General features: G+C 39.8%; 1 protein-coding gene across 1 annotated transcript in view; it reads left to right on the top strand.

Moving 5' to 3' along the window:
* Positions 1-26,004, top strand: part of LOC310984129 (CUB and sushi domain-containing protein 1-like) — a gene marked incomplete at both ends in the record, with an annotated part of 396,452 nt that overhangs the window by 275,184 nt on the left and 95,264 nt on the right. The window contains 9 exons of the mRNA XM_083969256.1: positions 416-631; positions 2,205-2,393; positions 4,111-4,280; positions 11,687-11,843; positions 13,806-13,997; positions 18,444-18,570; positions 19,077-19,288; positions 22,098-22,289; positions 24,308-24,446. Of these exons, the coding sequence (XP_083825382.1) occupies positions 416-631; positions 2,205-2,393; positions 4,111-4,280; positions 11,687-11,843; positions 13,806-13,997; positions 18,444-18,570; positions 19,077-19,288; positions 22,098-22,289; positions 24,308-24,446 (1,594 nt within the window). The remainder of the gene's footprint in view (positions 1-415; positions 632-2,204; positions 2,394-4,110; positions 4,281-11,686; positions 11,844-13,805; positions 13,998-18,443; positions 18,571-19,076; positions 19,289-22,097; positions 22,290-24,307; positions 24,447-26,004) is intronic.

Below are 26,004 nucleotides of genomic sequence, written 5' to 3'. Positions count from 1 at the left end.
GTGAATCCCCTCTTTTTGTGAGACTTGTCACAGCCCATGCTGCCACTGATAGATGCCTGCAGTCAACTATTTATTCCGCCTATAACTTTACGTCTTTTGGGATGGAATAAAACTGCAGTCCGGGGTTTCTTTGGCGACTGCTATCACAGTCAACAGCACAATATAATCCTGGCATCTTTCAAATAACGTCAATTTTCGGTCTCTTGCTGATTTCCTCCTACTACTCCACTTGTTCTGGTAACGTGACGCTGTGACCTGTGCCCAGATTGCCCTGATTCGGACACAAATATGGCGGCGCAGAAACACAGTGACGTCATGTGAATCTAATGAATTCTTTTTTAATTTGTAAATAAATAGTTTTATTACTCTGCATTCATCTGTACTTCTATCCATCCTTTCATACATGGATCTCCAGGAGTCCATCTTGTTTTTCATACTTTCCATCTGGAGGAGAACCACGACTACCTGTCCATCACTGAGGACGGCAATTTCCTGGTCCCAGTGGCTCGACTCACCGGTTCAGTGCTTCCACCGAGTGTCAAAGCAGGACTCTTTGGGAACTTCAGTGCTCAGCTGCGATTTATATCAGATTTCTCCATGAGTTATGAAGGCTTTAATATTACCTTCTCAGGTAAGAACACTGGCTTAGAAGTTGTTTCTTTTTTGTTAACATGGTTGGAGGACAATAAATCTGTCTGACTCTTGTTTACAGGATAGACTGAACTTGTCATTTTAGCCAGACATCGGCTTAGATCATTCTGATCCAAGAGGACAGACTGAACAGATATCATAAACAATGGGAATGGTTGTGTTGCATTGTTGTAGTATTTACCCTACAAAGGCGGAGGAAACTAAAGAGTTGAAGGAAAAAAGGTCTAAGGTTGTGAGGCTCTTCACCACACTCATATGTAAGCTCTTAAACACAATTTTATGCCTTTTTAGGCTGATGAACTTTATAGTCACCATCACAGACCTTACATAAAACCTAAAAAAGCATTATTATACTGTACTTTTAGCCCCATTTGGGACTGTCTCCCACGCAGTGGAATGAGACAGTTCAGGAAGGTCTCATAAAATAGCTCTGGGAAACAGCTCTGCTCTGCTCTGCTCTTAAATGGAGGTAGAGCGATTAACCAGATATGCTTTTCCCTAACCACCGCGAGTCTTCATCCTTGAAGTCTTTCCTCTTGTATAACTGAGAAAAAACTATTTGAGAAAGCACAAATCTTGTCACAGCTTCGTGTTATTGTGATGTGCTAAGCTATGATGGCCTCATTACCACACCTCTCACGTGTCTGTCAAACTGTGCGAAGGTTACATGTACAGTATGCTTTAAAGGTGTTTTCAAAGAGACTATTTCTATTTTTCAAACGAGAGGACTGTGAGGGGTGATGACTAACTGGTTAGCCTGTCAATTAAACATCTGGTTAACTGCTTAGCCTCCATTATCACAGCTACTTTTCTGACCGATGGGACCTTCCAGGGTTGTGTCAGCGGGCTTTTTTGCCTTTAATTGATAGCGTAGTAATGAGTGACAGGAAATGGGGAGGCAGAGAGATTTGATACAGGGCCGGCTGCAGCGAGGACTATAGCCTCTGCACATGGGGCGTCTGCTCTACCAACTGAGCTAAACAATGCTCCACATTTATGACATTTTGATAAACAACTTTGCAATAACATTTAACTAAAGGTTTCGTTAGTTAGCCTTAGGAACTGCATTTGCCTTCTTTTTGATAATCTTGGCTAGTTACTTTAAGCAGGTCAGTTTTTTCCAGCTACTTTTCCTCCATTTTGATTAGATTTAGCTACTGTCTTATATATGAGGATGTAATGAGATGTTGGAGCATCAAAACTGATCAATAACTGAACCAGAATATGTTGGTAAACTATATCATCAGCTAACCATAAGTAGCTGAAGGGCAGTAACTGCAGATTGGATTCAAACTTTGTTTTGTAATTTAAACAAATAGTATATGTTAGATTTTTGTTGAAATATTAGACATATTATTGATGTAATATACAGTCATATACTGTAGTAAAACACAATCAAAAAATTCGGTTTTTAGATGAAATTTGAAACCTTGTGCCTTTGTACAGCAGTTATTGTGATTTTAAACTCTTAACCATCAGGATGAATTCTGCATCATTTGAGTCTCTTTAATCTAATTCCTCAACAATGTCGTTTACCTCTCCCTGCTGTACAGAGTACGACTTAGAGCCCTGTGAGGATCCTGGTGTACCGGCGTTCAGCAGGAGGATGGGATTCAGATTTCGAGTCGGCGACTCGCTGGCCTTCTCTTGTTTCCAAGGCTACCGACTTGAGGGAGACAGTAAGATCACTTGTTTGGGAGGAGGCAGGCGAGTCTGGAGCAACACACTACCGCGATGTATAGGTAAGATAGTCAAGGAGACAGACTGACTAGTGTCACATGAAAATATGAAGTGATTGGCTCTGCACACGAAACTCAAACAGTTGATTAAGTTATATTCTCATCTAACCTTCCTTGTAAATTTGCCTTTTGTATACAACATTATTCCTGTTGCATCTAAGTATTTCTGCCCTCAATACATACAGGTTGCTTTATCTTATGTGACAGTAACTATTAGCTCGTAAAATAAAACTGTCAAATGAACTTCTCAAACCTTATCAATAAGCCCAGCGGTAAAGTATCTCTGGTTGATTGTTCATGGTTGTAATTCACCAATATTTTATTGCTGTCACAATGGCAATTTACTGTTATTTGACTGGTCGAACGTTGGTTTTATTTGCTGGGATTTGGCTTTTAGCAGCTCATAATTTGCTAGTATTTGATGAGTATCAGTAATTTATGAGAGTCTGACTGGTGACTGCTGGTAATTTTCAAGCCTCCAAAAGAGCAGACTGAAACTGCTATAATAGCATTATCTGCCAAGAGATCAGGCCTGACTGAGAGGCAACTGAGCGACAGCAGCTGGAAGCATGCACTTGGATTATCTCTCTCCCTGTTTTTCTTTCTAAATGTCCTCCTCTTTACCTCTCCGTCTTGCTTTTTAACCATCTAACTGGTTCTCCTCCTCTCTCTCTGTATTTGGACAGTCCTATGGTAGATAATTAGGGCATTAGCTGTTTTATGAAAAGTGGTAATACTGTGTCTTTTGTTACTCCCCATTTCCCTTTTCTAATTTCTCTGCATATTTTCAAAGAGCTCTTGTCTTGGTTCATCTGCTGTCTACTCTTCTTTTCCAGCTCTTTCTGCATCTCTTTCTTCTCCATTCTTTGCTATCCTCTTTTCTCTCACTCCCACTCGTCAGTGCTGTCCTCACTCAACAAAAGAATTTTTGAAGAATTGCTGGTAGCATCCTCGAATTTATGCTTTTTATCGCATGCCCTAATCTACTTTAAAAACGACATAACATTTAAAAAAAAGAAATGTTCTTTTGGATTTCCGATTTGTTCAGATTTGATAAAGACTGCATCTTTTTTTTCACCATGAGTTCCATATTGTTCCACACCGCCTTCTCTCTTGTCTATCTCATTACTTCCATTTCCTCTTTATCCCTTCCAAGCAGTGGTGGTCCTTCTCAGTGGGAGTTAAAAGCCTGCTCGGCTCGCTTCTTTTTTTCCTCTCCTCATTTACATATGACAAAACTCTATTTGCACAAAGTACCACTTATTTGAATTCCTAAACTTTGATAGGCACTGCACCTGCCAGATAATTCTGTATAATTTATAGGAAATACTTTTTTCTCTAACAAACTAATCCAGACCTGCTTTTATGCAGTGTTTTTCATTCTGCCCTCTTTTTTTAATCTTTTGCAGTTTATGTTTAATTGCTTTGCTTTTGAATATGTTTTGCTTTTCCTTCTTCTTGATGTTATTGTGTTTCTAAGCTACTTTATGCTGTAAGGTTCATTATAATTATCATCATTATTATCATGTCTGCTAAGTTGAATAAGGTTTGTGGTTAGGACACGGACTTTTCTCTATTCTCCCTTTTTTCATGTACTGTACAACTATGAGTCTCTAATTTCTTTACACAACAAGCCAACACAGATATCCTGACAGCTCTAAAAGAATTAGAACTGTGATTTTGATCCACAGTGTCTGTGTCCTTTATTCTCTTGCTGTAGCTGAGTGTGGAGCCTCTTCACTAGGACCAGAAGGTGTTCTCCTCTCTCCGAATTTCCCTTCCAACTACGATAATAACCACGAGTGCATTTACCGCATCACCACTGAAAAGGGCAAAGGAATCAGGCTGAAAGCTGAGAGCTTCTTATTGCAAGATGGAGACTATCTCAAGGCATGTATTTGTGCACACACACACACACACACACACACACACACACACACACACACACACACACACACACACACACACACACACACAGACACACACACAGACATGCAAATAAGATCAGCCTCTCCCAATCAGATGGTACAAGTGCATAAATGCATAATTTAATTTACTCACTGACTCGGACGCACGTACATACAACGCACATATGGGACTATAGCATAACTATAAACTCTCTATAAGCACATTGTGTATATCTAGAGCAGAGGTCTTCAACAGGGGGTCCGTGACCCCTAGCGGATCTGCAGAGGGGCTGCAGGGGGGTCGTGGAATTTTTGGTTGATTTATATCTTTTAGTTTCCACATTTATGTTTCAAATAAACATGTCAATTTGAGTAGCTTGTCTGCATGATTATCATGCAGTTGACAGACATTGTTGATATTGGCATTGGTATCAATTAACAAGGTCTGTTTATAAATGGCGGAGGGACAGCCCCCTACTCACTGTGTCTGTACGCGTTTAGAAAAAACATGAATATATGAACCTGTGTATATTTACTGTAAATAGCTTAGTAGATTGAATTAACAATACCAAGCTGTTGTATGTACATACTGGGCCCAGTTTAATATAATACACATTTGTTTTTAACATAGTGGTTCCTGCTCCATCTCTCCGTCAGTTTGGGGGTCCTTGGTCTGAAAAACATTGAAGACCCCTGATCTAGAGGAATATAGCCTACTATATGCTCAAACCGACTGATATTATGGGTTAACTATTGTCAAACATTGCTTGAGAAGTAAAACGATCATGTTTTTGAAAAAATACGTATGTTTAGACGATGAGGTAATGAAATCAAATACACTTTTTATTACACTATGACCAGCAGCTTGTTAGCTTTTCACTTTCAAAGAGGTAATAGTGTATGGTATCACTTTAGTGCTATTTGCTATACACTAGTTTTTAAATATTTGAAATATAAAAAAATTTCATTCAGAGATATCAAAGACTGTAAAAGTTATCACCAAAAGAAGCCACCTTCATCAGAGCAAAAGTGCAGATATCATTGAATGATATAAATAGAAGTCACAGAAAGTCCAGCCTCATCTTGACACTTGACTTATTTATGTTGTTCTTATTAATGTTAGCCACTTCATCACCTTCCTGTGCATCCTACTGTATACATTTGTCCATCAAGGGGAGCAGTTTACCTGAATGATGCCATACCAGTTGGAATTTGAACAAAATTCAGGGACGTTTGATTCCTCCTTCATCTTTGTTGAACAAAAAATGCAAAAATCCACATTGGATGGGAATTGCTCCTCAATATATTTTAAACCCATACTCCACAGTCATTTTTATGTTGTACTGCTGAGCCAAAAGTTTTTCAACACAATCCTCAAAGCCCATTCTGCAAGCTTTTGTTCCAGCCATGCACACCTGGTCCAATTAAGATGTCAGGGAATGTGCAGCCCTTAATTATATGAGGTGTGCAAGAACAAGGCAGGAATAAAAACACAAACGACAGGAAGGGATTTGAATCCTTGGTTTACCCAGTATGTAGTTAAATTGTATTACCAAGGTTTGCCCTGGATGTTAGATGTGTTAAACATTGCTGTAAGGAGCAATAACATCCCTGTAGGGGTTTATAACCCATGTTTTCTATTAGTGCAGATGGTGCCCCTGCTGTATTAGCCATCCATGGCTGAATGAATACATGAGAAACAGGGGCACAGAAGGATCAATCCCCACTCATTTAACCCACTGTGGAACACACTACAGTGGGTTATTGTTGGACTTGAGGGTTAACCCTTGTTTTTAATGGACTTTTATACACATGAACACACTGGCAGAGGAAACGCATGAGCTCCAATCAGGGTTGGAACATTTTGTGAGTGTTGTGTGAAGACGTGTTCAACAAGAATTCCATAGTCAGTAGTATTTGTTTGTGTGAGAGAAAGAGAGATATGAATGAATGAAGAAAGTCTGTGTGAAGAGACTGTGAATACAATCTGTGAATAAATGATACATGCGGTGAGATTACACAAAGGCACTGTGTATAAGTGCTTTTGTGAACATCTGTGATGGTGGTAAACAAAAGAAACTACACAAGATGGCGGACTCAAAGACGGCTGCTGGGACTGCATGTCATGTGGTGCAGAGAGTGTGTGTTTCTTTGTTTGAAGCCAACTCATGTTGGCTGAAAAGTGCTAGATTAAAAGAGAGGGTAAGCTACATGCTAGACCCCACCCTGGCTGATTGCCATACTGTGTTGTGCTGTGCTACGTAGGTTAGACTCAGTCAACCTTACCCAGTCCATGGAAAATAAGAAGTCCTATCAATCAGTGTGCAGCTTTGTAAAGTCCAGTGTGGCTGCCTGGTGGGAATAGTCCTACAGGGTGTGCAGCTCTGTGGCTCTCTTTTTTGTCCTTGTAGTAGTATTAGGTGCTCAACACTTACTCTGTTTTGTAGACCCCGTCTTGTGAAATTCAGCTGGCAGACTGTGTCATACACACTTGACTAATCTTAAAAAGGCACACCTGTGTCCTTGCTATTGAGAGAGTGTGGAGTGCAGCAGTGTGCACTGAGCAGGCCTGCAGAGAAGATCTTCCAGGTAGCAGCCGTGCTAACCTGGGGCTGAAACCCACAGCTGGAGTCGAGGAGAGAGGGAGAACAACAAAGCAGCTGAATTTTGTAATTTGTTTTGTTGGCCTAGTTACACCTTGGATGACATGTCACACATTGACCAATTAGCTGAGTGGATTGATGGGTCAACTATGGGCATTTTACTGTATGCCTTTATTAGACAGGCAGGCTGTTACTTCAGGAGAGACTCCTATGTATCAAAACCCCTAGATACAAGTTTGATCTGCAATATGTTATGATGGAGTTTGGATTGTCACAATGTATGGTTCAGGAATTGATTGAAGTGTTTACATGGTTTAAAGTTGGATGGGCATACTTGTGTATGTCAGAACTACAAAGAGAATTACAGATGTTCCCAAGACTCCTAATTCTTTATAATTCCTCCCAAGAGTACATGTGCCCACTTCAGTGTCAGTCAGGAGCAGCTGTGTGAGCTGTTTTACAGTCTTGATGCTGTCCTACACACATCGTCTAAAACTGTTTCTATTCACAATGTCTCTTAGCGGTATTAGGCCTGAGGGCATGGTTAAGCCAGTATGTGGTTAGAGTGTATTATCAGTATTAGGCCTAGAGCATTGGCTGAGCCTGTCTGTGGTTAGATTGTGTTAGTAGGTTTCTATCGGACTTGTAGAGAGACTGAACATCATTGTACAAGGTGGACACGTTCCCAGAGGAATAGGTTTTTAAAAAAGAAAATCCTCTTAAGGAAAGGTGTGACACCAGGATGGTTAACGGATAAACATGCAGGAATATTACCGATATATTTGAGAAGATGAGGTTGGAATAACAAAGAATGGAGAGAAGACAAAGACATTTGCTCTTTTCCAAATTGAAACTCTGGTCTTCACAAGGCATTTGACATGGTATTTACTGTAATAGATTGATTCCTTATCAGAAAATAACAAGAACAGAGGAGCAGAATAAAGAGTGACTAGAGATCACAAAAGTTAATGAGGATACATTGGATTGTAACATAGCAGTCAAAAACCAAAGAGGCCCAAAGGCTGATGACAATAATCCCACTTTACATTTATTCAGGGCCTACAGCAAAATTATTTTTGGACGCAATTTAGTAGCCTACTTTCAGTCCGAAGCATTGATAATGAATACCTGTAAATTAAATGAAACGCAGGTGTTTTAATGTGCAGGATATTCCAATGCAGTGATGTTGTGTGTGCATGTTGTACAGATGGTACAGTCAAAATTGCTATGATGATAATTCAAGCCGCTTTGTGTTAGACATTATCATTGACGATGATGACCACAATCATATCAACAGAATGTGCAGCTGGAATGAGTGAAGGAGCAAAATACATTTTGTCAATGGCCAGTGTTAGTTTTTATCTCTAGAGTCTTGACATTGTTGCATTTACAATGAAAGAAGTTATAATGTGTCGCCTGGTGTGGGATTGTGAAAAGATGGTCTGATTGGACCTGAGATGGCTGGTTAACATGCTAACATCAGTAGTAAAAAAACGAATGATGCAGGGGAGAACAGAGAAGAGAATGGAGTAAATATTGGCATTGCTTTTCAAACACAAGATATTAACCAGTAAATAAATTGAGTTGAATGCTGAACTTGCAGTGTTTCTTCTCAACTGATGAAATTGTTGTCAATGCTAACTGTAGCAACTGCTTATTGCAGTCCCCAAAATGTTGGAGGAAAAATGTTGCAAATCTTTAACTAGTTTCAAATTGAATAGAAATCAGGAAATAAATAGTTGGAATCTTCTGTTTTAATGGTCTTCGGTTCAATGGTCTGAGGATAATTGTCTCCCCATTGTCAGAAATCCAGCAGTTTTTCTTACTGGTGTATAAAAGGCATTTATTCTATGATTAAATGACACCATGGTCATCTTATGCAATGTACTGAGCATTTATTAAAAGCAATGGCAAGAAATGTACAGAAAGTCTGTTAATTATAACTTTCGAAAAGAATTAACAGAAAGCTCCATGCAAACTATAATGAACTGGAAGGAAAGCCCCAAAGTGCCACTTAGGCTAGCAATTAGCATGCTGCTCCCCAGGCTAACAGTAATGGAGGTAATGTCTGTTGCTGTGGCTGAACACCGAGCGCAAACCATTTGTTTCACAGTTCCAGCAAGCTTTGAGCTAAAATCTCCTGTAACACAAGAACCTCCTCATTACAGCTGCTCTTACTAGAAAGGGCTAACCAAGACCCTTTCCCACAAAAATATCCACTAATACGGCCCTTGACCAAATTCACTTAGATGTACACCAGGTCCAAAGGAGAAATGAAGAGAGGGTGATGAGGAAACAAATGGGGTTGTGCAGGAATTGTTATGAAAGTAGAGGTGGTGCGAGAACGAGAGAGAGAGAGAGAGAGCGGTGGTAGATGGTGACATGTTGATTTATGAGCCGCAGGGCTTTTCATTAACCATATCGAGTTTTACTGAAACACAGAAAGCAGGAGAGAAGAATAAAGAGAAAGCATGAGACAAACAGAACGAAAGAAAGACAAACAGCGAGATGCAAAACAGGGCGGCACTGATGGAACGAATGGGATGTGGGAAGGCAGGGAGAGGGAAGAAAAATAAAATTTGGAAGGGGGTTACAGATGCTGTGATATTATTCTTATTTTTTTATATATCTTTTTCTCATTTTCACTCTGTCCTTTCCCGTGTCATTTTATCCTCTTCAAATTTATGTGTTCCACCCAACCACACACTCAACACACTGTAGCTCCTGCTTTGGCTTCATGTAGAGGTGTCTCCTCTGACTGGCAATGCTTGTAGAGAAAAAACAGCACATCGCCTTCGTTCTTTCTCCTATGGCGTCCCTGCCACCTGCAGACCTGTCACCACCAATCTGTGAAAATGTCCCTGGCTGCCAAATATAAGCATGAGCAGTTCACATTTATATCCCAGCTGTGAGGTAGTATTATGGGGTACTTCAGAGCCCTAATTCTCCCCCTTCAAACTGCCATCAAAAGTAGACAGCACTTCCCAAACTACTACATCTCTACTGGTCATACTAAATCTGTATTCATAAGTCATCAAACCATCCCCATTGATTGCCTTATTTGGTGTACCCAAAGCTGGCAAAAATATTTCAGCAAGGCAAGCAAACTTAGTCTCATTGACCACTTTAATAGCCCGCCAGGGAGTACTCTTATTATGAAAGAAACCATTTCCTCCATCTCTAACCTTATGGCTGTGCACACAAAGTCTCTCTTAGAGTTAGAAAAGATCAAACTCTATTCTCCATAAATTTTATTCACAAATATCCTCACTAAAATATGCTCAAATGTGGTTATACAGTTTCCATTTCTAGCTTTGTTGTATCTATGTTAACTTCCAAAAACAATGTGTTTACTGTGCTCGCAAGATAACTGTGTATTGAGTCATGTTTTGGAGAAAACAAAAGTACCTAGAACTGTTCAGAAAGGGTACATTTTGAGACTAAATGTGCTGCAGTGGTGATGTGTGCACAACAACCCTTCAGCTGGAAGCTGTTACACTTCGTCATTTGTTGCCAAGTTGCAAAGATCTTTCTGGCAGCCATTACTCTACCCTCCACATCTCCTCGTCTCATAGCACTCATTTGAAATAAATGACTTCTAGCTGTTTTGTCTCTTGTTTGCGTTGCCAGCAACAGGTTCATAATCACATTGCAAACGTCAGGAAGCAAAATTGCTTGGAGATCAAAAAGTAAGCTTGAGTCAGGAGAGCCAAAACTCCTATCATTTCCATCTATTTCATAATTCATACAAAGGGAATGGAGAAAAACCTCATCAACAAAAGAATTACAACCTAAGTCCTGCAGTACAAAACTAGTCCAGTGATGTTTTTACACTGAAAATATAATTTAGATCTAGATGTCCTGTTGCTTTTACTTTCCTCTTTTCACTTTGCTATTTTCATCTCCCTTAATGTGCAGCATCTCCAACCAAGTCACACACTTGCTATTTTTTAACATTAGAGAACATGCATACTGCAGCTTCTAGCTTTTACTGACTGTTTCAAGGAAACAGTAATACCCTCTGTTGACCATTCTCTTGAAACACACATTTTCAAAATATACAAACAAAAATTTGGAACAGGGCTGGAGACATCCTCAACTGAGCAGCAGCTACTTCCATCGAGGACTGCAATATCCTCTTTACAGATGCACAAATTAAAGTGATACCTGGACCTGCTGCTTCCCACAGGTGCTAGACAAGGATTAAATTGCTAAAACTGCTAGTACGGCAGTCTCATTCCACTACCTTTAACTGTGGCAATCAATATTTCACGTAAAGTAACCAATTAATTTATCAACCATGAAAGCCTCCAACCTTTGTTTCTTTACTCTCTAGAATTGTTTCATAAAAATCTTGATGGTTTAACATAACGGTAGGCTTCTTCAGTTCTGCTGACTGTTGTAGACCCCCATAACAACTCACTTGTGACTTCAGCATCTTTCATGTGATATTTGAGGCTCTATCTTTGTGGTGCTTCACAAAATCCATGCTGATGCAAAGCTGAGCAAAGTGGCTTTTTCCTGAGGCTCAGTGAGGTTTTTTTTTTGTTTTGTTTGCCTCACTTGCATTGTTTGGTATTTTGGAGTCACAGCACAGGCAACACAGCTTCGCCCTGTAAGCTTTGTATTCCAAACCGTGTTAGTAGTCTATTGTGCACCCACGTTCTGTGATCCTCATCACTTACCTTGGTCAGTTTGTGCTCACATAAACCTCTACAGAGCCACACAAACTAACTCTGCTTTTTATTTGTGATGTGCGCTGTTGTTCCTGTGTGTTGATTGACAGGTATATGATGGAGAAAACACCTCGTCCCGTCTTCTCGGAAACTTCACACATGACGCCATGATGGGCCATGTTATCAATAGTACATCCAATCACTTGTGGCTGGAGTTCAACAGCAACGCTTCTGGAACCAATCAGGGCTTTCGCCTCACGTACACAAGTGAGTAATCTTTGAGAAGTTATAACTTTAGATGAACCGATTAGAAACTAGGCAGCAATATAGATTGTTTTTTTCTGCATTGTTGTGTATTTGTTCAAGGTTGTTTCAGGATTTGTTCAAGTTTACACACAGTCTCTCACTTTCCCCATCGCACACAAACCTTTTCCTTTTTCACATGCAGGCAAACAGTGATTTTCTGAAATGCTAGTAGCTCATCCTGAAGGTCCTTGTAAGGAGATGTTTTTAATTGAAAAGTAGAGTGGTCGCGATTGTGCTAGATTGCACTCGTGGATGAATCCTGCGTCTGCCCTGTGCCTCAGTCAAGTAAATCTTGAGTGCTACATACCAGACCAAAATAGGTGTCATGTACTACAAAGACTCGAGAGTCTGTCTCTGTCAGCGATTTACCAAGCTATTTCATTCACTTGTGACAGCTGAAAAGAGGCCAGCAGTCAGTTTAGCAAACAATTTCTGCTGAAGGTGGAGTCCAAAGTGCAATAGTGGTTTACCAAGTGTACAGAGAATGGAAATGAGCATATGAATACTTGAAACACATATAGATGCACTGTATCTCTCTAGTTCTCTCCCTCCCTCCCTCCCTCCCTCCCTCCCTCCCTCTCTCTCTCTCTGAAAGAGAGCACACACACACACACACGCACGCTTCTTAATGGCTTCAAAGAGAGTCTGTTAAGAAGGTAAGACCAGCTGCTGTGTAAGTCAAAGAGGCTATTAGGGGAGCATTTATCTGCAAGTCATTAAAAGAAGGTGAGAAAGTGACACATCTGGAGTGGAAGAGCTGCTGGACGGACGGACAAACGGATGAAGGTAGATGGTATATGGATACTAGATGGATGCTCTGTATGTCAGCTAAACCATTAGACAGCCGTTAATCTGCAAATCATTAAACTGGAGAAGGTGACACCTTCTGCAAAGTTCTGCTACAATGGATGAGCTGATGGACAGATAAGAGAGATTGATAGAAGGTTTAAACAGGAGAAAGAAGAGAGAAGCATCTGATCAAGAGAGGCAGTGATGGTTTCTTAAGTAGGGTCAGGAACTGATAAAACAGCTTTAATAGTGCACAGTCTTAGAGCTGTTTTAATAGAGTAATAAAGATTCAAACATCTGTCGAAGAAATTAACTACTAAGGTTGACAGAAGTGAGATGCATCTGTCAAAGGCGAATGGTTAAGGTCACTGTGTCCTCACAAAGGACATTTTTTGGCCATAAATCCACACACACTCTGATCAGGACATTTCATATGCACAAGGTCAAAGGTCAACACTGTCATATCTCAATGTTATACCTATATTTAATCTCTGGAGTCCAAAAGTCTAAGACCACTTTTTCATTCACTTGATTGAATGAGTCACACAGTATAATCCAGAGTCTGGAAAGACATGGATAGAAACTGGAACTTGACTGCTTGATACTAGAATACATCTTCAAGGTGGTATTCAAGTTGACCCATCTGTCTTGGAGGTGGGGAAAACTCCCTTGGTCTTTGTCATCTCTAAAGAACACGGACATCCCTCGCAGTGTGTTCATTCAAGTTTACAGTACATTTGTATTTGTGTGGAATGGGAAATTGTCATTTGATGTTTTTCCACAGTTTCATATAGGAAGCACCACTGCTGCTCACCACACATCATTATATGTATCTTTCAGAAATGGCAGGAGTCCATACATTTTTAAAATATCACAGAAACAAGCACAGAGGGGCAGAATCTCTAGAAATGTCCAGTAGGTTTCACTGCAGCTGTCACATCGTGCTTCAGCAGAACAGTGAGTGTTCAACTTTTCAACAGAAGTAGTTGGATCCCGGACAGGAATAGTATGACCTTATGTCATCTTGTCCAAAACAACTCTGAATCATCCTCTTCATTTATGCAATGTTGTCTTCCTGCATGGACAGAAAAACCTAATCTGTATCTGTGTGTGTGTGTGTGTGTCTCCTTTTAGGTTTTGACTTAGTACGCTGTGAGGAGCCAGGTGTCCCTAGTTATGGCTATAAGATCCAGGACGATGGTCATTTCGCCAGCACTTTCGTCCTGTACTCTTGCAACCCTGGATACAGTCTCCATGGCAGCAGTACACTGACCTGTCTCAGTGGGGACAGACGTGTCTGGGACAAACCACTTCCTTCCTGTATCGGTCAGTATGTCTTCATGTCTCTATGTTTCACCGTGTGTCAATAATTCAAAACTACTGTACACAGTCTGAATTATTAACCTGTGGCTTAGGTTTTTTCAATCCTGGGTTTTTTCATCAAAAAGTCATATATAATGAGAAATAAAGCAGGAAGAAGCAGCAATCAAAACAACTCCTGACTGTTTCTGGGCCGCACCAAGAGCCTGATGATTCAAAGGAGAGTGAGTGAGTGAACAAGTGATTGAGTCAATTCAGATGAATACTGAAAAAAGTGGGAATGGGGGCTGATTCAACACTCTGTGGGAAATATTTGTAGTGGTACTAATATGCCTCTGAGCGTAAAAACAGCCTGTGCATCTGTGCTTGGACAGCAGGATGTCACTGTGTATGAGATTTTAGCGCACAAGGCTTCTACGTATTTTAAAGATGACACGGTGAGGGTGCAAAAATAGGCAATGACTGTCTGAATTGAACTTGGATAAATTTATAATGTAAGCCAGACTACTTTCTTGTACCCTGAAGGTGCGCACAGTATTTTATGCCAAGGACTTTGACAGAAGCCGTAGCTTTCTGTTCTATTCTGAGCATGCACAAACAGATAAATAGAATATTCTATCAGGAGAGACTTTTTTCAGATGCCAGAAAGTGATGTGATGTAAAAACAATATTGACTCATTTGGAATTGTTGCTTCTTGAATAACTTAAAGGTGAAATTGAACTCCGCACAGATGTCATGTCATTCAAGAGCTTATACAACAATAATATATTTTTTTAGATCCTGAACAGGGGTGAAAGTTTACCAACATGTACTCAAAATTGATGAGTGCATCCTGTCTTAGACCCTTAAACTTAATTTCCCTCGCCTTTTATGTGAATATAGTCAGTCACAGTGGTGGGAATAATTCCACCTGGAGAAATTGAACGCTTCTCATCTAATTCAGTTTACCCTCATCGACTGTGATAGGATGTCTAATTAAGATGAAAATATTATTATGGGATTTAGAGTCAGACTTCAGATAATTCTGACTCTGCCTTCAACAGAGAGTGATGAGAAAAGCAACAATTTATTATAATCCAATCATGCATACAGCTGATTTTCAATAACTGTCTTTTAAAACACTGGGAAAAAAGGGATACAAAAATCAACTATGAAGTTGTATCAAAGTTATATCATTTAGTTTAGTTGAAAGACCATGACATGGAGTAAATTAATAAAGTTTGAAGGAAGCCTATGAGACTAACAGGGAGCCCAATATAGGGATGTGACTGCTGCTGTGCAATTCCAAAAAATCAGGTTTTAATTTTCAAACAGTGACAATGACAGAATAAAGGTTTCTCATTTGGCATCTGTAGAATATATTTGAATATTTCCCAGGTCTTGAGGTGGATAAGCTGCCAGGGGCCAGATATACCTTTAGTTGGCACTTGGCAGTTCTTAATTAGGTCGGAAAGTAGTATGCCAAATGGATCAAGTGCTTTGACATGGTGATATTTTTCTTTTTCTTTTGCTTATGGACCTGTGAAAGTCATTTTGTGTTCTAGCTTCAGCTTGTGCAGCTGGGCTTTCTGATTCGGTGTTGTCATTCAGCAACCACCGGTGAAGCATAAACATGACGGAAACATGACACGAAATCCCTAAAGCAAATTCACAATTTTTATTGTCCATAATTCCTGCTTGTCCATGAATATTTTTTTGGCTTTGCATATTTTACATGCTGAACCACTTTGCCTGTAAGTATTTCCACCTCTTTGGGCAGACGTGGGCACTTGGCACATGTTCATTTGGAACTCCCTACAGCAGAGCCAAACTTGTGTCTTTCTAACCTGCCAACACACCTGAGCTCTCTGAGGTGGGACATGGTCTCATGTAGTTGCTAATGGCAACTAAAAAGAATGTGTGTGCATAGGTGTGTGTGTGGGGGGAATGAGAATGAGTGTACGCTTTAAGCTGGATGTGTGTAAATCTCAGTGTGTGTGTGTGTGTGTGTGCCGCCGCAGTCTGTCAGTCATTAATTTGTAGCTGCTCTGTCGCTGCCTTATTTCAGGTAAGCCAGCAACCAGGAGAATACTTGCTGGCAGAGCCCTGGGCTAACTACCTCTATAGCTACATTTGTATTTTGCTCCTTTGTCTGTTTGTTGGAGTGTTTGTCTTTCTGAACATCTCCGTCCCTGACTGCCTGTCTTGGCCCCATATCCGTGTGCGCTTGTATGGAGGTGAGGAGATGGCTTTGCCTCAGGCTGTTTCTATACCGCCTTTCCCTCTTTCTCCCACACCGCTGGCCTACCTCTGTGGGACTCTTTTCTCTCATTCTTTCTCTTCTTCTATTCATGCCGTACACCTGTCTGTCTTCCACTCTGTATGCGTATATCTCTCTTTTTTTCTGTCGTGGGAAATTGCAGTTTGTCGAGAGCACAGGCGTACTAAATAACTCTTGTTTTTCTCTTTTTGTGTGTTGTAACTCTTCGCCTCTCTACCTGCTTTTCATAGTAAAACACAGCGCAGTAATTGCCTTTACTCCTATGTTTTCTATCACCAGGGATTGAAACAACTGGTTAAATTGTGTGCTTGCGTAATTGCATAAGTGTTTTCAAGTATTTTCCCTGGCCTTGTGTGTGACTCGTGTGTGGTTATCTGCCTCTCTCTTTGCGTTGGTGTCTTCAAGTGAGTGCGTATTTGTGTGCATTCTGCCTAGGGTAATGCAACAGCAGTTGGTTGTCATGTTATTGTAGATTGCAGAGCTGTGTTAATGGTGTTCCCTTAACTCACACAATGCACACACAGCTATACAGCGCTCTCTGTACCAAACTGTTTTCTAATCAGCAGCGATCTGCTGGCTCAGTCGGCTACCATGTGTACCATGTTCTTCCATGATGAGTTTAAATTTCCTCCCAGCCTGTTCTGCTGCCTCCTGCTATCTCCTGTCTTCCTCACCTCTAAAAACAATATAAAAATAACACAAAAAGTATGTTCTCCCTCGTGCATTGAACAGCATCTTTTTTTCTTGAACTTTGCATGCTATAGAGAATTCCTTAAGGGAAAACAGCCATCAAAGTTACTCACCAACCTTGAAAGTGTATAGCAGGAGCTTGGATAATTCAAGGTTGATTTAATGATTCAGGCCTTTCTAAACCGATTCTCATTTAACTCAACCTTCACACCTCAGAGTAATTTACAGCAAAGTAAGAGAGCCACCTCTTACAGAGATGAATTGAAATGTTAATATGGCTGGAAAGAAGACCAGAAATATAATACAAAGAATCTGGTTGTATTAAGAATGGAGGTATTCGCATATCCCAAATGTTTCACCCAATCTAAAAATGGTAGAATATCTACCTAAACCTGGCATGCATCAATTCCCAGTGGGGACCTGTGCACTGTCAGACTAAATTACAATACACCCAAGGATAAGACCCAATTCAACATCATGAGCAGCAGCAGCGTGAGGCTCTGTTGAACAATCGGCAGTGTAATATTGTCCTTTAGAATGAATGTTAAGTCACAGGAGCTAATTCTGAAAATGATTTGTTTACATGCATTAAAGAGTAATTTTTATGAATTATTGAAAATTGAATTTTCTCCTACACCAACACTCTGCAGCCAACTGGGCCATAGAGAGGCCAAGCTTATATTTATTAATCTAATTCTGAAAAGTAATTGTTATTCAGTAACATCTTTTTATTTTTTTTATTTTTTTTTTACATATGTTACTGATAAATCCTAAAGTATTTTATGCTATGCTGCTATTATGATATACCAAATGATCAGAACTGTATTCTTGGATATTGCAGACACACAGATCTTAGAGCTGTGGCAGTAAACAAGACCCTACTGTATGTGTACTGAGTATAAAGACAGGGATTTCAGGTCAGGGGTCAGGTTTTTGTTCCTTACAATCAAGTCACGCTGTGTGTGAAGATCTCTAATTGAGAGTAACACAGTAAACACTAATCGACTAATCCACAGAATAATAGCATATCTTCACTGTGTATAAAGGAAGGTGTAACTGGTGTAACTTTGTATTATCTATTGTCTTTGTTTGGTCACCTCACAAGAAGTCAGTGCTATGACTCATATTCTTCAATACACTTCAAATGTCTTTGTGATTGAGAAGTGCGAGCTTTATGGCTGAGAGGGCTACAGTTCACCAATAATATCTGCTGCGCAGTTTATAATTCATAGTAACCCTGCAGTAATCCTTCAGTATATGGCTTTATCCTGTGCCCTTGGAAAATGCCCTGGTGTTTTTTTTCTGTTTGCTCTTTCCAGCTAAATGTGAAGATTATGTAACTAGGGTTGTTTGATATATCTTTACTCCTTAATCCAGATCAAAGAAAAATACAATAATACCTGTAAATTATGAAATAGGTAAAGGTAAAACAAGAAGACAAAATGTGTGTATTTTTTTCTCTGTGATGTTTGATCATCCCTTTTGTCTGGTGTCCTTGCAGCTGAGTGTGGAGGTCACATAACTGGAGCGGTGTCTGGGCGGATTTTGTCTCCGGGCTATCCTGCTCCTTACGACAACAACCTCCACTGCACCTGGACTATAGAGGCTGATACAGGCAAGACCATCAGGTAACTATAAAGCACACATAACGACAGTGGCTTACAGTTGTGGTTAAGTTTTTCTGGTAACTAGCCGAGATACTGTAGTTAATGATTTCACAATAAATGCATATAAGAGTAGACATAGGAGAAACAGGATTTTATAGCATGATGTTTCCTATGTAATTCCAACCTTAACTCTACAGTATGTATATGCACTACAGAGGCAAACACTCACAAGACTGTCAGGTAATAATATATCCGCTAATTAGAGATAGATACTCACTGTCAAAGGCACTGCTGTGTTGGAGAGTACGGCGCATTAGTCATTATGCCAACATTGTGTTTCCTAAACACATTGTGGCTATAGTTGACATATTTGCGTGCGTGTGCTAGTGTGATGTCTGCTCTCTGCTTTGCTTCATTTTATCTTATGGCTGATGTGATATTTGGTGAAATTACCATCTTAAACCAGGTTGTGGTTTTAATGTTAGCACAGGAACTCTGATCTCCTGTGTATTATTGTGTTTTCTTAGCCTCCACTTCATCGTCTTTGATACTGAGATCGGCCACGACATCCTGAGAGTCTGGGATGGTCCATCTGGGCCATCAGATGGGGGGATCCTGTTGAAAGAATGGTCAGGCCCAGCTCTGCCTGAAGATATCCACTCGACTTTCAACATACTCACGCTGCAGTTTGATTCAGACTATTTCATCAGCAAGCAAGGATTTTCTATACAGTTCTCCAGTGAGTAAACACAAGTTTGACATGTCAGTGGAAACTCTGAAAGACAGAAAAAAAGAAAATCTGAAAAGCACCATGATTCCTCTCAATTTGTGTGGTCCTCCTCACTCTATCCCCAAGATCCATTTACTGTATGAAAAAAAACCAATTACTGAATTAGCAGTTAAATTAGCTAATTAACAAACTCAGGATTCACCGCACACATATAGTTTCTTAGTTATTATATAAGCCTCATTTATATTGGCTAGAAGAGAATTAATCTGAAATTAATGCTACATTTAACAGGATTTCTAAAAAACCTTTAGCCTAAGAATCAAATGAGAAATTTAATATCTCACCCTGGGACCCAAGCTCGCTAAGTACTGAAACAGTCCACCAGAGACCTGTGGCTCAGTTTAGGTTGTATCCCAGAGTTTAGGAAACCGTGACGTATGGTAACAAAGCTGTGAGTTCCACCTCACCTCAGGTTAGTTATGTAAGCATTGAGTCAAATATTTCTTTGAGACAGTCTTATGTAAAATTGATCAACACCAACAACAATAATGATTATAATAAAGGTATGAATAATTGATAAGTAATGAGTAAAATCAATGTCCATCCAGGCTTTAGTTTTCAGTATCAAATAATACGGGTTCATTTTTTAATCAAACAGAGAGAGTAAACACAAGTGTACTGCTGTTGTTCCTACCCACATTTAGTTTAAAGAAATGACAACCTGCACAACAACTGTGCCCTTTGCTATGGAGGTAACCTTTGCTTTTTGAGTCCCTGGACCCTTTGTGCACTGTCCTTTCAGAATCATTGGCTTAAGTTACTGTGATGCACTCTAGCAGCAAAATCAATCACAGACATACAGAGTAAGAAAAAGTTATGAAGCAGGAGAACATACAGTGAGGCAGCTCTTTTCATCACAGCTGCTTATTCACATGAGTGCATCCACTCACACACTCTCACACACAAATCATAGCTATTTGACTTCCAAAAACACAGGACCACATTCCTCCACTTGCTGTGTCGCTCACACACTTTACATTTACATAAACAAACACAAATTCCAAACAAAATAACTGTCAGAATTATATATATATATATATAAGAGATCCTTATTTCTAGTAATAAATATTCACGTCCAACATCCAGTCTCTCTAACTCTCTGGCATGTTTATTTTTTTCTCATTGCCCTCTTATTTAAAACAATAAATATTTGCACTGACTAACCTGCTAATCAGAACACTTTTATTCCATTAATATGGTAATGCCTCCTTATATTTACCTCCATGCTGATTTACTAAAGCAACCATCACATGTATTTATTCTAATCACAGTTTGTGGATTTATTTGGTCTTTAGGTGTGATATCACAAAATATTTCTCTTCTTTTTTTCTTACATATTTAGTGTGGAATGTAATTTATAAAATGGACTTCCATGAAAACGTGTTCGACTATTATTACGGCGATGGCAGCTCTGGTCAAGATTTGACACTAAATCTGAGGCCTTGTGATTAATTGTTAACTCTACCGTATAATGAGGATTCAAGCAGTAGCTAATGCTGCCCTGTCTATTCTTTGGCAGATCACATAGATCAGTTGTTCCCAACATCTTGGGCTTGTTACACCTTAAAAAGGAGCAGTGTCCCCTAGCAACCCATCATCAACATTTACACACTGTATTATGAGTTATAAAATTAAAAGTTTTAGAAGACATCTGTGAGACTTCTCACAGGGTTTTACTTGCTAATAATTCACATATAGAGGAGGAAGCTGAAAAAATAGTGGAATTTCTTTTTTTTCCTTCTTATTTCTGCTTTCTGAACTTGTTCCAATAAAGATCAGTCAAGCTTGAGATTTATATCCAGGTAAGGGACGAGTGACAAAATGACAGATTTATATAATCTTAGCGCTCACTTTCTGTACACCACTTGACTATGATAAGAATTTTGTTTTGGTTTTATTCACACATACTGTATATTGCAAAGTGCACCAACGTTAGCTGTATTTTAGTCTTTAAGCCAGTGGTTGCCAAACCTTTCCAAATCCTAGCCTAGTTAAACAATGTTGGCAGCCCACATCACCATAACAATACGCAGTCCAAATAAGGCCTTCTAGGAGCACTTTTTATTTTAATGATAACCATCAAACATTCACGATCGAACTGAAAGCAAGGGAAGCTCCGTTTTTATTTTGACAGGGGGAAATCACATATCGATTCACCATCTGTCTCTTGACTCTCTTTCCCTTTAATTCTTCCTGTTGCTAATCAGCTATCCATTTTGATAACTCCAGTTTTTGTCATGCACGTAATGTTTTATTGCAAAGTCAGAGTGAGATAACAAACAGGAATCTCGTGTGGTTCAGTTGGTGAAAAAATAAGTCTGGCTTATTGGAGGGTAGGTAGTAGTACAGTAGTTACAAAGCAGTGACAGGGCAAACAAGTTTTTACATTTTCATTGTTCAACAAATTAAGTTACGTTTGCACGCTGTTTAGTCATTGAAAGTAAAAAAGACACCACAAGGTCAATTTTGACTAAACCTAGAGGGATGATCCATTTATCATTTAGTTACTAACTAGTCAGGGTGAGGCTGAGCTTTCATGTGTACCTCCAGCTGCCACAGCTACCTTTAATAGAATCATTTTGTCCGTCATTGTCAGTTTGATGACAATAAGCCCCATTAGGACTCAGACTCTCTTTGTCTGCAGCTGCCAGCAATGGTAATGCTGTTGTGTTGGAGTGCGCCTGTCTCACCGCCTCTCTTACTCTCTACCAAAGGTATGTCAATATCTGTCTCTCTTTGTCTTTTTCACACTGCTCAGCCACCACAGCAACGACCTGCAATGACCCAGGCATCCCTGTAAATGGTTCTCGATACGGGGACAGCAAAGAGCCTGGTGACAGTATGACGTTCCAGTGTGACCCGGGCTACCAGCTGGAAGGCCAGGACACCATCACATGTGTGCGCATGGATAACAGATTCTACTGGCAGCCTGACCCACCGACGTGTGTAGGTAGGTGAACATTACTCTGTGGATCACCGACTCCAGATTCAATTAAATTGGAAGTGAGAGTTGAAATATGAAGCAGTGGTGTGATGAGTCAGACGTCAATGAGATATATATCATATTTCATTCAGAATGAGGACTGAATATGAAAAAAGGCAGTAGACATTAAGATTTTTAGATAATGTCCATCAGACACCAACAGTTGCACTATTTGCTTTTATGAATATATTCAAGAATGGAAGACACAACTCATAACCCCTAGAAGTGGAGGTATATCTTGTGTTTTTTTTTTTGCATGGGATTGTGTGAGGAAGTCATGTATAGTCAGTGCATGACCTGCAGTGGATTCAGATCAACATGCTCCTAGTTAGGACAGCTGCCCCGGACTACCAGCAGATTAGCAGAGCTTTATGTTGCCTTGCAAAAAAGAGCAAACAGCCACCGAAACAATCCAATATCTGTTGAAATGTGCACTTCATGTAGAATATGTTCAGCAATTTATCCTCCAGTGAAAAGAGCACTTTCCTTTGGTCTCTACTTTTTTTAATTGTTGGACTATATATACTGCATTACACAGCAGCTGATCAGGCCAGCTCAGTGAATCAGAAAGTGACTTAATAACAATGAGAAGATTAACTTTAAAAATGTGAGGTCAGCTTCATAGAATTACACAACGATAGAGGTAGCTGTTGAGAAATAAGAGCTTGTTTGCTTTTTTCCCCGATTATCACCACCAAGCCCACCTGCTGCTTACAGCCGAGTGAGCCTCCACATGCTGCTCCACACCTCATTCACACGATTCTGCCGCATTTTGTTTTTCAGTCTCCCACTTTCTCCTTCCTTTATTTTCCTCCTCGGCTCTTTCCGACACACTTGACGTGCTCTCCTCTTGGTGGTTGGCTGCTTGTGAACGACATGACTTTATTAGGGGGAACAAAATGCAAGTGTCACTTAAGACAGAGTAGATGGATGAGGAAATAAAGGTGTTGATTTGTTGGATTTTTAATTATTCAGGGACCAGTGTGAGGTATGACATCATCACATATAGCTGAAGGTGGGATGTAAAAACTGTGACGAAAGCCGATGAAAATCCCTGCAGGAACTAGTATTCTGTCCACCCTCCGAGCTTTCGGCAAAGGACTACGGACGTTTGCCTCTATGCTACCTTCTTTCTCCTTATCAGCCGACACTATCAGGAAGTCCTCCACCACGGTCACAGAGACCAGCAATTTGCCTTGTAACCATGCCTGTGAAACACATTATGCTCTGTTCCTGATATTGCCTCCGACTCTTTGCCAGTGACCTCACGTTTTACATGACTGTAGATAAAATGTAGGGCTTAAATCTCCCTCCATTTTCTCTAAGCTTAGCCTGCACTTCCCTCTCCTGCACTTTAACCTCAGGTGTTGAATCCCTGGGTGTTCTACAGCTCCTAAGATTAAAACAGCATTGCACACAATAGACTAGTGTGTACGTGTGCGTGTGTCTGTCAGTGATTTGCCATTGTTAATGCCTTTGTTTACCTCTATTTCACTGTTGGTAATCCGTTCACACCCACTTCCCACCCCCAAGACACCTCCCCATGTTTCACATTCTTCCTTTACCAAATTGCTGCTTGAATGCATCTGTCTGTCTTTCTAGTGTCTCTCTCCTGCTTTCTGGCTTGTTGTGGAATAACAGGGCCGGTAGGGGTGATTCTCCTGCTAACTACCCCCAGTTCTACACTCTGTAACTAAATCTCAACATCTCTCCCTATCTTACTTTTGCTCTTTTGCCCTCTCCTGCTACCTGTGAAGGTAATATCAGCAGTCCACAAGGGGTAATTCCTCCTCTCCTAACCAACTCCTGCTATACCTCCAATCACTAACTCCCTTCCTTTCGCTCTACCTACCTGTGGGTGTTATACGAGTGGTCAGTCAGGGGTGATTTTCTCCAAATTACCCCAAGCCCACTGCTGTGTAATCATCTTTTCTCTAACTCTCACTCTTTTTGTGTCTCTCTCTCTCATTTTTCTCTGTCTATAGCAACCTGTGGAGGTAACATCAGTGGACCCTCTGGAGTAATTTTGTCTCCTAACTACCCCCAGCCTTACCCCCCTGGGAAAGAGTGTGATTGGAGAATAAGGGTCAACCCTGACTTTGTCATTGCCCTCATCTTCAAAAGGTAGGTCAGCTAAATTCAAAACAAGGCGCTGTATCTACATACCTTTGTCCTAACATGTATTTATTTGTGAAACACTGATCCCTCTCAGGTATTTCTAACAATTTAATTCACTCAACCAAACGTTTTATTTTAATGTTAGAATAATAAAAATACCATAGGCATCTTCAAAACAATGCACACAGTGCACAGTTTATGATAATCTGCTGTTAATTATTCTATTTCTGTCATAATGGAAACATAATAAAAGTACTAGATGCAATCTGAAACAAAAGCTGTCATGTCACAGATGTTGAATTACGCTGATTGGGGATGTGAATATTACTTTGAGAAAGTACAAAGTTATTGAAGCATTGATTCCTTGTGTTAGTTAATGAGACTTTCTGGTTGATATTGAAGTTTTTGTAAGAGGAATAATTGCTAAACTTCTGTATTCTTCCCTAATTTTGAGGCAATGCAGCTGCAGCAAATACATTGGGGCAGAGCAGTGGTCTCACTAATGTTATTAATTTTTTATTAGTTTATCCATATACCTGAGAAAACATTACAAACTTCTAGATTTGGGGGATGGATGGTGTCCCCCAAGCTTCTTCTAAAATATATTATATTTCTCTTCGGGCTTAGATTAAAAAATGTATTACCCTCCATGGACACGGTTCATGAGTTTAGTTTTAGTTTTCTGAGTTTATTTTTCAGTGTAGACTTTGCATGACTCACTGTGGCCCACGCAGAGTCAAAAAAAGGTCTGTGCCATATAGTTGGAGACGAGGCCCAGTTTACCCTAATGTTATTTAAAATACAGTTATAGATCATTAATGTAAATAAAAATCTCTATTAGCCAGTACATGTGTATAAAACTGCAGCAAAATCCACTTCTACCATAACTGTACAGTGGTTTAGTGTTTCATTTATTATGAGACAATCCTTTCAGAAATCAAAATTAATTCTTAAGACTGCCAAGGCCTTCAAGTTCCTGACTTTCTGTAATTTATTGGCAATTTCTTATAGACTACTGGGGGTCAAAGCAGGAACTTTGTGACTGTATATTTTGGTCTTTTTTTATGTAATAATGAAATGGATTTCTGACCATTTCCAACTTTTGTTTTTTAGTAACAGGGCAGTGTTTATTTACATCCCAAGTCCTGATTGTGCCTCAATGGTGAATATTTTACTAGTCACAGTGGTTAGGGGCCTATGACTAAAGCAAAAGTGAAGATGGGAGTTTCATATGTAGTAAAGAGATAAAAGCAAAGCGGAATTTCTCCAGATTGCCAAAGGAAAAAAAATGACCCAATTTTAGCTTCATGTTTTTCAGCTGGAGAGATAATTCCCTTCTGTTGTAACTGTGAGACAGTTTTATTTTACTTTTAATGAAGTTGTATTGATATTGGTTGTTTTGTGGCTCCTATATGTCATTTCTTTGTCACTATTTATCTAATTCTAACCTGGTAATTGTGTTTTATAAGCTCACCAGAGATAGACTTTTATGCGAATGCCTGTGCCTTTGAATCAGACAATAGTACAATTCTTGTTTCTCCAATGAACTTCCCCATTTTCTGCT

Source organism: Trachurus trachurus (genome assembly GCF_905171665.1).
Source record: "Trachurus trachurus genome assembly, chromosome: 3".
NCBI lineage: Eukaryota > Metazoa > Chordata > Actinopteri > Carangiformes > Carangidae > Trachurus > Trachurus trachurus.
This window is presented reverse-complemented; position numbering and strand designations above follow the sequence as displayed.